At 34.7% G+C, this 12,265-nt stretch overlaps 1 protein-coding gene across 4 annotated transcripts in view; it reads right to left on the reverse strand.

The window, feature by feature from the left end:
* The window catches only part of SASS6 (SAS-6 centriolar assembly protein), a 29,973-nt gene extending 17,837 nt beyond the window's left edge, over positions 1–12,136 (reverse strand). For 2 of the 4 annotated variants that reach the window (XR_012481375.1, XM_074262775.1), the window contains exons 1-7: positions 11,941–12,136; positions 8,823–8,883; positions 6,067–6,146; positions 5,451–5,555; positions 4,585–4,756; positions 3,889–3,954; positions 1,712–1,831 (exon numbers count right to left, since the gene is read on the reverse strand). Coding sequence is in view for 2 of the 4 variants with exons in the window: in XM_074262775.1 (XP_074118876.1) it covers positions 1,712–1,831; positions 3,889–3,954; positions 4,585–4,756; positions 5,451–5,555; positions 6,067–6,146; positions 8,823–8,883; positions 11,941–12,005 (669 nt within the window). In the remaining 2 variants the exon portion in view is untranslated. Of the gene's footprint in view, positions 1–1,711; positions 1,832–3,888; positions 3,955–4,584; positions 4,757–5,450; positions 5,556–6,066; positions 6,147–8,818; positions 8,884–10,376; positions 10,404–11,940 lie in introns of those variants that run through there. The other 2 variants (XR_012481376.1, XM_074262776.1) reach the window with 2 other exon arrangements.
* Between the last annotated feature and the right edge of the window lie 129 nt (positions 12,137–12,265).

Genomic DNA, 12,265 nt, shown 5'->3' on the forward strand with positions numbered 1-12,265 from the left:
ATGAACAAGTCCTAAATTCTTTCCTGGAAATATTAACTCTTCCCTAATTAAAAAAAATATATTCAACTTATACCTATGGAATTTCACAGGTCACAGCTGTTACAAACATGAGCATATCATCCCAATATTTTGGTTAATAATTTTTACTTCCCAGAATTTCATATGCTAAGAATTATTCTTCGATGGATGCTTAATCTCCTTAAAGTATCCACTCTTCTGATAAGAGTTCACAATCAATTCATAACCTACTCATCCTGTGTAGTATTTGTTTTTGGCATTGCAATGCATGCTAAGAATTATGCTTTCAAAATAAGAGAACACCACATTATAAACCAGTCATAAAATTGTTGCCATAGTACTTGTGGTGATGAGGCATTGAAAAAAGGAATGAGGCATATTGTGACTATGCTTCTAAATTATATTTCATTACTCTCTGCAGGAAATCACTGCAAAATTGCAGACTCCATATTTTGCATTGCTATTGTAGGTATTTTCTTTGTCTAAAAAGTATGAAAGGAGCAGTAGGAGATAAAACAAAGAAGGAAAAAAATTATAGATTATGGCACTGAAGAAATCCATCTTGAACTAAATAACGGGGAAGAGACTCCCAATAAAATAATGATAGAAAACAAAGTAAATAATTAGTAAAGGAGAAAGAAGAAGGGCATAAAGCATTTATTAAGCACCTAGTATATGCCAGGTACTATACTAAATGCTTTATAAATATTATTTCATTTTCATCCTCACAATACCCTTGGGAGATAGATGCTGTTACTATGCTCATTTTAAGTTGAGGAAACTGAGGCAAACAGATTAGTGACTCTTGCCCACACAGCCACATAGCTTGTATGAGTGTGAGGACAAATATGAACATGGGCCTTCCTGAACTAGAAAAGGATGAACAATTAATTATGTTAAAGGCAGCAAAGAGACTACAGAAATGAAAACAAAGAATTCTGACATATACCTCAATGATGTTTAGGAACTTCTGGAGGAATAATTTCAAGTTAGTGATAGAAACAAAAGACAGGCAAAAGAAGTTTTAAAGGAAGGTCTGTAGAGAGACAATCATTCAGAGAAGAAACATTTCAGAAGCTTAGCTATTAAAAGAAGGGAATAAATGGGAGGCTAATAGTTTTTATAGGGATAAGACTCAAGGAAAATTAATTAATTAAAAATATAATGATTTGAGAAAGATATTTGTAATTTAAATGATGCAGAAAATAAGTGAGCCATAGTAAGGAAAAAAAGGCAAGAAAAATAACTAAAAATTACTGTGAGAACAGATTTGCTTACATTCCCCCTCACTACCACCTCTGGTAGAGAGCATTTAAATTTTGTCACAAATCTGTATCCTTTCAAAAATGTCCATACTTCAAAAGAGCTATGAAACCTGAATTTCCAAAATCTCTTTTAATTGCTAAAATTTTATCTTATTTTATATATATCCTTTCTTTTTATATTTACATTCCCCTCCCCTATTCAGCACCAAAGTTTTTTTTTAAAGAAAAAAAAATTTTAAGCAAAATTCTCCATCCTTAGCACCTCATTTTGTAATAGGATGGCATATTTTCACAACTCTCCTTTGGGGCCAAATTTGGTCATTATAATTATAAAACACTTAGTTTAGTTTTCCAACAGTTCTTTTAAAATCACCATCATCAAATTATTTCATGAACTAAGAATTTTATCTATTCCCTTTTGTTCATACCTGTAGGGCTTTTTCCTTTTCATTTGTCAGTTCCTGAGAATGCTTATTTGTCAGTGATGCTGTGTGTGATGTCCATTCATTCCGTAACTTATCTAATTCCTGGATCTTTTCTGACAATGTCTATATAATTTTAAACACAAATATTAAAAGAGGGAAATGAAGCAATATTACATCACTATTAATAACAATTGTTGAATCCCGACTCAAGTCTTCCTACAACTTTCTATCACCTGCCCTGTAAAGTACGATTTTCTGGAAGGTAAGGACTGTCTTCTGCCAGTCTCCAGATTCTCAGTAGCTAACAAGGTACTCTGCACACTGTCAATGCTTACTGTCTATACCTTGAATTTACACGCATCAAATTACACAACTATCATGCTCCTTTCCTTACACACTGAAGATGAGGAAATATAATCTTGACAAGAAGAAATGATTTGTAGGCCCCTGCCTTATACCCAGGTGCTTTAGCTTCATTTCCAGTGCTCTTTCCATTGAACCATGAGGAAATAATCTTCATCCTATAGTGACTACAATTTCAATGTGCTTTAAAAACTTTGAAGGAACCAAATAATAAAAGCTAGCACTGTAAAAATAGCATAGCATTTAATTTTTCAAAGCACATTACATGTTAATTCATTTTGTCTTCCCAACTAAAACCAAAAGCAGCAAGATTAAAAAAAAGAAGAAGAAGAAGAAAGGAGAATAGCAGATTTCTAATCCTTTTTCTACTATTACCATTGAGGCTTTGTTTATAAGAAGAAAGCTGAATGTGATTATTAAAATTATTAAAAGAAGGCTCCCCTACCTAAAAATATTTCCCCCATATTGAAAGAAATTTCACTAATTGGAGACTTACTCAAGCTTGTGAAGAAACTCTGTCAGAGGAATACTCAAATTCCACAAGGATTAGTTAAATAAAATTACCTGACATGTACTGAAGAAAAGGAGTTTTAACAAGGAAAGAAAAGGAAAAGAATCTAAAGCAAGAAAGGGACTTTTCAGAGGACGACAGATTTGGCTAGCTTATATTAGAGAGGAATTATGAATAGTCTGAGGACACAGGGTTCTTTTGAAAGCTATGAGTACAAAAGGGGCAGATATAATGAAAGTGAGCACTAAATTTCAAAAATTGGCATTTTTTCTACCCACTTTCAAAAAACTAAACACACCTGTCCTTTAAGCCCGTCTTCTTTTTGCCACTTTATCTGCTCTTCTTTTCAACCTCTAACTCTAACCCCTTCCCATAATGAGGACTGGAGGGAGAAGCTGAGCTAATTATTATTTTTAAAATTTTAATAGCTTTTTATTTTTCCAAATACATGCAAAAAGTTTTCAATATTCTTCTTTGCAAAACCTTATGCAAAATTTTTCTCCCTTTCACCCCCACCCATTCTCTCCCATAAACAGCAAGCAATCCAATATAGGTTAAATATATGTACTTCTAAACATATTTCCAAATCCATCATGCTACACAAGAAAAATGAGATCAAAAGGTGAAAGAAAAAAAAAAAATCACAAGAATAAAAATCAAGCAAACAAACAACAAAAAGGTAAATATACTATGCTTTGATCCACAATCAATCCCCATAATTCTCTTTGGATCCAGATAGCACTTTCCATCACAAGACTATTGGAATTGCCTTGAATCACTTCACCACTGAAAAGAGTCAAATCCATCAGTTGATCATCACACAATCTTGTTGCTAATATACAATGTTCTTTTGGTTCTACTCACTTCACTTAACATCAGTTCAAGTGGTCTTTCCAGGCTTTTTTGAAATCAGCTTGGAGATGATTTAATTACTAATACAAATCTGAAGGTCACCTGGAAAATGATACCAAGGGATAAACCTAGAACTAGCCTCATCTTACCGAAAGCAGATCATTCATTAAATTTAGAGGTAAGGATAGTCTCTGTAGGCCAGTCCCACTGGTCAAAAGATAATTTACGGTACATTTTAGACAAAAAGAATGGCATAAGTAAAGACTAAAGATGGGAATAAGTATAGAATAAAAGAATGTTTAGAGTAAAAGATTTGATCTGAGACTTACATCCTATATATGAATTAAGATAACTATTTTTTAGCTTTATTTTGCTTTTGTGGCGGACTTGCCTGACAACTGAGAGTCAATAAAGAGATGATTTACTAAGAAAAAAAAGTAAAACTTTGAATTACCTGTTGTGTAAAGTGTAACTGTCTTGTAACATCCTCTAGTGTTTGCTCCAATGATAATTTTTCTTCCTATTAAAAGAGTTCATTGATTTTTAATTTAATTATGGACTGGTCCCAAAATAGCATTTCTAAGCTCAAATGAGTTATGCAGAAAGTTTTACAAACCTTAAGTACTGTTCAATTGCCAGCTATTTTCTTTTTTAAATCAGAAAATGTCCAAGCATACATATTTTACTTCCAGGAAATAGCAACTTATGTTTGAATGTCAATTATGTTTTTCAAGAAAATTTCATAATTTCTTATGTAAGTTGGAATATATAGAGTAAACTTTATTTCATATATTTAGTAAATGGGAAAACAAAGGCACCAAAAAGTGCTCAAGGTCACTGAGTTAAATGGTGACAGACTCCATTTTCCAGACACCTAATTTAATACTCCTGTTTATTACATTCAAATAAACTCAAAAATGAAATGGAAATTTTCCTCTTTTAAGCCATTTACTTATTATATTTCCTCAAACACATGGAACAAGTATCAAAATTCAGAACATTTTATGGTAGCTTTTTCATATTCATTTAAAAAAGAACAGAATTAGAGAATTTTAGAGCTAGAAGGGACCTTAGAAATATGCTATCTATCTTGATTTTACATATGAGGACAATGCATCCCAAAAAGGCACTGTCCGAATTCATACCTTACCTTGCTACATTTCAAACAGCCTGCTAAAAATTTCTTTATTTCCATATCATTTCCAGGTAGAAGTTTTAGAGAAAGATGTGTAAGATGCTTAAAGGGATTTGTCTCCACCACATTTAAAAATACAGGTGAGTGATCCAATATAGTTGCTGTAGAAACTAATTGTAGTAAAAACCTATAAAGAAAATTTTACATTAAATTAAGGACACTCCTCTTACTGGGTATAAAGAAGACATATCACAGAATGCTGACAAGAGTAATTTTGAATTTGTATAAATGGAAAACCTACGGACAAATGTATGAAAAAGAATAAATCCTAATTTAAATAAACTAAATTGAAAGATTCAAAATTTAGCCTCCATATTTTATTTTTATCTGGCTCAAAGTATTTATAAGGTTAAATTAAATATAAATAAAACTCTATAAAAACATAAGCATACAAATAGTTTCATTATAAACTGATTATTTGTGCCAAACAAAAAAGTGAATAAGCTTTCTAAAACCTTTCATAAAAACAACACAAATGAAATTGCACTTGAAAAATATGTACTGAAAATAATTTTAACAGATATATCTAAATCTTTTCTTTTTTCATATAAATACTTCTGTCCTTCATTTAGAAACACACCCACCCACTCAAGATCAACAGTTTCAATGACTTTATCCATATTGGGAAACTCAAGGAAATATAATACTATTAACTTTAATAAAGACAATTTGAAATTTTAGGTTTAATAGAGGCTAATTTTTTTTTTTTAAAGACCAAGGTACTCTTAACACATGGAGAAACTTTGGCTACAATGAAAGCCCTTCAAAAGAAAATTTAGTCTAAGATTGTTTAATAAACATAGGGTCCACATGAGACTTACCTTGGAATTTCTTTGCCTTGTTCCTGTGTACACTGCTGTAGCAGATCTATAAATTTTTGTGGAAAAGCTGAAAAATCTACCAGAAGACCTTGCTGCAATTTTAAACTAGATTTATATGAAATCAGAGATAAGAAAAGGTAAATTTTAAAATGTGGATATTTTTATCTTAGTAATTAGTAAAGCACAGGGGCAGCTAGATGGCTCAATAAATAAAGGCCCTTCATGTAGTCAGGAAGACTTGAGTTCAAATTCAGCCTCAGACACTTAACACTCACTAGCTATCTGACTCTGGACAAGACACCTAACCTCAATTGTGTTGCCCCATCCTCCAAAAAAAATTTAAATTAAAGCAATATATTCAAATTTATTGGATATAAAAAACCCTTTTTAAAAAAATTTAAAGCTTTTTATTTACAAAACATATATATATGGATAATTTTTCAACATCGATCCCTGCAAAGCCTTTTGTTTCAAATTATCTTTTCCTTCCCCCATCCCCTCCCCTAGGTGGCAGGTAGTCCAGCATATATTAAATATGTTAAAATATATGTTAAATCCAATATATGTATACATATTTATACAGTTAACAAAGAAAATTCTTAAGTCAGCAACTTACCTCTGAAAATCTTCCTCAGATATAACAAGGTTATATAGAAAAAATGGATCAGCATCATCAGTCAACTGAATCACTAAATCCTAAGAGAAAGAGTTGTTTTCAGTATCTAAGTGCATAGAGATATTACAAATTAGCTAACTGCTTCTTTCTTAGAAGTAAAATCATCTAATATGGGGAAAATATTCTCAATTTAGTCTCATGATAATTACTGCCGAAATGACATTATTATCATACAGAAATCTAGAGGTTAAAAACCTATGTTTTTATTATGGCTCAAGCACAGGTTGAGAGCTTAGAAAAATATCACTATTAAGTTTCTAACAAAGCTTATACAGTTTCAATTACATCAGAGCCAGAGAAATCATTTTTGTTTCTCAAGGGACACACTCTCATATTACACAGGGAAAGAAGAAACAAAGTTTTACAGACATAAACTTAAAGGAATTCTTTTCAAAACTAGGCTTACCAACAAATAACTACAAAAACCAGAGCAGGTTGGGATCTTTCCAAAATACAAATTATAACTCTTAGGAAGTGTCTTGACTAAAATTGTGGGTGTAATAAATTTCTTTTTTTATCTCTTTGACTTCTTATCTCAGGAATATGAGAATGTTCACTTAAAGCTAATAAAAGAAACTCCGAAACTTTTATGACATATCAAATATCAAGGTATCACATCTATCATTTTAGGTCTAACTCTTCAATTATGGTTATTATTATTTTTTTAATCTTTATTTCAGTCTATGTTAGGATAGCCAATTTACTCTGATAATCATATAAGGGTAAAAGAATTGTAGAAGAGTTTTAGTAATACACAAGCACAACCTTAGTGGTAAGATGCCACATCTTTACACATATACATTTTATTCCTAACTGCCTTCATAGTTAGCTAATTCTAAGTTAAAAAGGACATTCAGAATTTAGACCAAGAACAGATCTTAAAGAGCCCAGGCAGTACAACCAACTCATTTTAAAGATAAGGAGTTTCTTGCCCAAGGTTAAGTTTCTGAACTCAAGATTTTGTCAACCCTCTTTTGAGCAAAGAAATTGAAGAGGACTGACAACTTTCTTATTCCCTATAGAAAAGGGGGAAAAAAGGAACCCTTTTCTCTAACAAGGGTATCAAATATCATGTCATTATTAGGGTTGTACCTAAACCAATTTTATTGGTTCAGCTGGCTAAATGCTCCAGCTGGCTGGTGAAGCGGCATTTGAGACCAATCTATCTGTCTCTAGTCCCTAGTCAATACCTCTTACTATGGGATTTAAGTTTGTCTTACAGGCAGTTCAGAATTACAGTACTGGAGGACTGACCATTAGTATTCAGCCTTCACAGAACTGTAGGTATGGATGGGAAAGTTAGAATAAAATGTGAGTAAAAGAGATTGAAAATATATATGGAATTAGACACTACCATAGAACAAAAACTTTGAAAAAATGTTTTTATTCCTGATTGTTAAGTATATTCAGTGTGACTTTTAGGACCTTAGAAATAATTATAGAATATCAAAAGTGGAGAAATTAACTTTTATTATTTCTCAGAATACCTGGAGACTAAGGCAGCCTTATATTACTGTTGATTGTGAGGACCTTATAAGCAAATATATAGTTCTGGGGTTGTAATGCTAGGGAAGCAGTTAGCAGAAAAGTGTTTTGTCCTTAATACTAATTATTTATGCTGCATATAGTTACTTATGAATAAAGGGAGAAGCAGGAAATATAAAAACTTTGGAAAAATAAAATCTATAACCTAGGTCAGTTATTGTTCTAACTTCATGAAACTTTGCTAGATATACAGTAAGACTAAGCCTAAAACTTCAACCACCTTTCCTAAAGCTGCTTCTTAACTAAGCTCCAACCTTCATTCCCAGAGTTACATCCTTACAAATCTCAGAATTAATACATTTTTGGTGGAAGGGGCCTTTTGGATACTTTCTTTAAAAATCTTAGCAATGATGGGTTGATTAAATTGAACATCTGTGTGATATATATACTAAAGGGCTACAGTTAGCTAATGCAAAATATAGGAGGTTTATATTCCTAAATTTTATATTCTATGCACTTGTCACTGATTAGTTTTCAATTTTTCAAGTTCAAATGAGGCTGGTTTGTGTAAGTAACTTTGGTTTCCTTGTGCTCTTAAGTATTATTCTTCAGTTCTTTCAATTACTAATTTTCCAAAAGGAAAAATATCCCCAAACAAAAACTAAAATATTTTCCTCTGCAGTACTTTTTGTCTGATTCTCACATCTATATTGTCTGTTCTCTAGAATTCTATTTTCTAAAACAGAATGATATTTCTATAACAACAACCTGTAAGTGGAATATGAACCTGTTATGAGCCAGAACTCTGAACTTGAAACAAAGGATTCTTACAAGGTACTAAAGTCAGTGGAATTGCTGGAGACAACAGTTATCTAATTTAGCATGGTTCAGTATGATTGATTTAATCCTACAAGGAGATGTTATGGACCAGAACTTGAAACAAGATACTAAGTGGAATTGAGGAGACAATGGTTAAATCTAGTTTAGCATTGATTTAATCCTACAACAAATAATGGTTTCCTAGTGATATAATGATTGGTGTATACTCAGTGTGGAGCTTATAAGCTAAAAGCCTCAGCCAGAGAGATTGAGGCAAGCAGACAGAAGGCTGGATCACAAACCCTTGGTTGCAAAAAATCCAATACACAAAAGAAAAGAGTTAGCTGTTTAGTACATAAATTATCATTAAACTATGAATCAAAAATACCAACCTTTCGATGAACTGGATTAGAAACTGCTTGGAGTTCAATGCTCACTCTAACATTTACTCTTCTGTTTAAAAACAGATGCACAAATATTAAAAACACTCAAAATGATTAGATGCTGCCATTTGCACTAAGAAATTTCTAACAGGCTATCTAGGAGGAAAAAAACAGAAAGTAGGCAAGATTTGAGTTTTGTTGATCCTCTCTAAGCCTCAGTGTACTTATCTACAAACTTTCCCTAATTCAGCTCCATTAAAACAAAATCTGCATACTCACTATAACTCTCATGAAATAAAAATAAGGCTGATGGCCTATATAGTTCTCCACGAGCAGCTAAATCTGCCAATTCACGTTCTTTTTCCTGGGAACTTTCTTTGACTAGGCAGAAAGGATTTGCTACTCTGTGTAAAATAAATATAACCCACATGCTTCCCTCTGTACACTTTAGATAAATGACACAATTGCACACATATATGTGAATGTATATGCATATGCACATAAAACACATAATGAATATCTGAACACAGGTAACCTGAAAACATCTACTTTCTGTGTATTATTTGAACATACTAATATAGTTCAGGGCATAGACTGTTAGGCTTGTAGTCAAGAAGATCAGGTTTAACTTCCAACTAGATATTTAATACCTGTATGATCCTGGGCAACTCAGAATTGTAACATGCCTCAGTTTCCCCATTTGCAAAATGTGAGTCACTGAATATATCTTATCTTAGTTAGACCTGTGGTAAGCTACTCTTCACATTACTCTACGAGTATCACAGTAGTCCCTCCCTTTCCCTAAAACAAGTTAAACACATTGTTTTTCATGTCCCCAAATTCTAGTCCCTTGTGCTCAGGATTGGGGAAATGAAATTTACACTAATTAAGCCTGTTGTCTATATTTAAATTTGTGGTAAAGCCCTAGTGTTTTCAATGGAAACAATTCTGAAAGTCACATAAACAATATTGGGCTTCACCATATCTTACTATGGCATTTATAAAGAGCAATGATATGTAACTATTCTCAGTCTGAACAAAGCACAATTGTATAAAAAGTACTCTGTGTGTGTGTGTATGTACACAGAGAAAGAGCTGTCTGCTAATATTTAGCCCCTCCTCCAAATCTTTTGATAAAATAATCTTATTTCCCCCAAACAAGGTGGTTTTGGGAGAAAAACAGAAGGCACAGAAGATCCCAAGCCCCAGAGGCTCTTCCTTCTGCTTCCAAGTAAATCTGAATTTAGACACATTCCTTCACTTCCCTTTAGTAACTAGTTCCTTTGAACTAGTTTATTAACTCAAGTTTATTTAGTATTGTATTACAAAATATGTATAGAACTTGTAACATAGAAATTCATTACCTATTTTACAGGTGGGGAAACTGTTAGTGACAACCATGATCATAAGTATCTGAGGCAGTTTGAATCCTGCTCTTTCTGACTTCAAGTCCAGCATTCTATCCACGATGCCAAATAGGTTCAAATTCCTATGATCCTATGAATTAGCATCACTTTATTGGAATACACAAGGATTTTATTTTGACTTGATCAACAAACTCACTTCAAATTTACAGGGCTTTTTTTAATCCAAAAGGATACAATTATAACTTCTTTTTCAATCCTTATTCAAGACTTCTGTTAAAAAACACCTTCAGTTATATTGTATCTTAAAGTTGGCTCAGGTAAAATTCTTCTTGCTCATTGTTTTGGCACTATCTTATTAAACATCAGTATGGGAACATAATAGCAGTAATTCCAACTTACAACTGGTTTTCACACTTTTTCAAAGCATTTTCTTTCCAAAAGATCAATATGGGACTGGCAGAGCCAGCATTTTTCTAGTATTTTTTTAAAATTCTGTGTTTTATTTTTCCAATTTCGTCTGAAGACTCAACACTCATTTTTGTAAGATTATGAGTTCCAATTTTTTTTCCCCCTTCCTCTGTGATACTCTCCCCTCTCTTCTCCTTCCCTCCCCCCCCCCCCAGCAAGCGGTCAAGCAAGGCCAGAATTATCTCCATTTAACAGATTTGAGTGCAAGAGGAAAAGTTACTGGTCCAGGATTACAGTCTGTGTCGTCGAGGGTGAGACTCAAACATAGGTCTCTCTTAAGGACATAACAGGTGTGCTTTCCACCTTACTGTCCCTGAAACAGAGTCCAGCATCATTTTTGGCATTAAATCTATAATCTCCTAAAACGCATGGACAAGGAGATCTTGTTGGGCAACTGATCAAAACAACAAGCCTGGCAAACTGTAGCCTTAGCCCTGGACCGAGGCTACAAAAATTTAAAAAACAAGCTTATCTCAAAGAGTTTATGATGTTTTATGCAGCAGCTTACCTTCTACCTAAACCAGATCTAATTCTGCACCATGCTACAGGTTTCTATACACACACACACACACACACACACACACACACACACACACACACACACACCCATTTTATGTCTTATCTCCTGCCAAGGAGGAGCCAAGGGAGCCCATTAAACTTCGGGTTCACGACTCGCGCTTGTAGTATTTCTGTTAAAACTTTATTAACAGCCACAATAAAGAGCAACCGAAGGAGTCGGTAGATGGCATTAGAAAACAAACAAAACCACCTAGAGGAACTGCTGCTTTTACCGACTTCCAACCGAAGCGGATCTGTCCTTACTTTGTGAAGGCGGAACGAGAGGAGCGCAGGAGTTGGGTTCAAATGGTGCTCCGATACCTCTCACAAAACCCAGGACGGGGCACTCTCCCCACCCGAGACCGAGAAGATAAAACCGTGCCCGCCTCCCTAAGGAGTGGCTGAGAGGTTCAAATGATTGCACCGCTAGGTCAACTCTAAAGGGCTTTTAAAACTATTTGGTCGCTTTTAGTTATTATTACTATTTTTCTTTCCTTCCTTTTTTTTTTTTTTTTAATTACTCCTCAGATTGGACACCGGATCAGCCCCTCAATGCCTTCCCGCCTGCTTAGTTTCCTGCCTCGGAGAGATGAGGAAGCCCCGCGAGAAAGGGGACCCCAGACAGAGCCCTTTCTCCCTGCCCCGGGGCGCTTCCTCCCGGCCGCCATCTTACGCCTATGCGCCGGCGCCCAACGGCCTCCGGCCCCGGAGAACAAGAAGGAACGTTCCCTCACCTCTCCTCGCAGTCCTTGCACTTCACCAGCAGCGGGACCAGCTGCCCGAACAGAACCTGACTCATGGTGGACCGCCAGTCCAGCTGCAAAATAGTCCGGCCCGGCCTGGCCCAGCTCCGCGCCGCCGCGTCGCCGCCGCCGTCTGAAGAGCCTCAAGCTCTCTCCGCACTGTTTAAGTTTGGCGCTGGGTTCCCGCGGAGGGAGGCGGGGAAAGGGCGGGGAAGAAGAATGAGGGGAAAACCACGACTGCTTTTTGACTCAGGTGAGGCACTGTAGTTCACTTCCGGCTGGGGAGGGGGCGGATGCTTCCGTTCGCTACGCATGC

This window comes from Sminthopsis crassicaudata, chromosome 4 (assembly GCF_048593235.1).
Source record: "Sminthopsis crassicaudata isolate SCR6 chromosome 4, ASM4859323v1, whole genome shotgun sequence".
NCBI classification, from domain to species: Eukaryota; Metazoa; Chordata; class Mammalia; order Dasyuromorphia; family Dasyuridae; genus Sminthopsis; species Sminthopsis crassicaudata.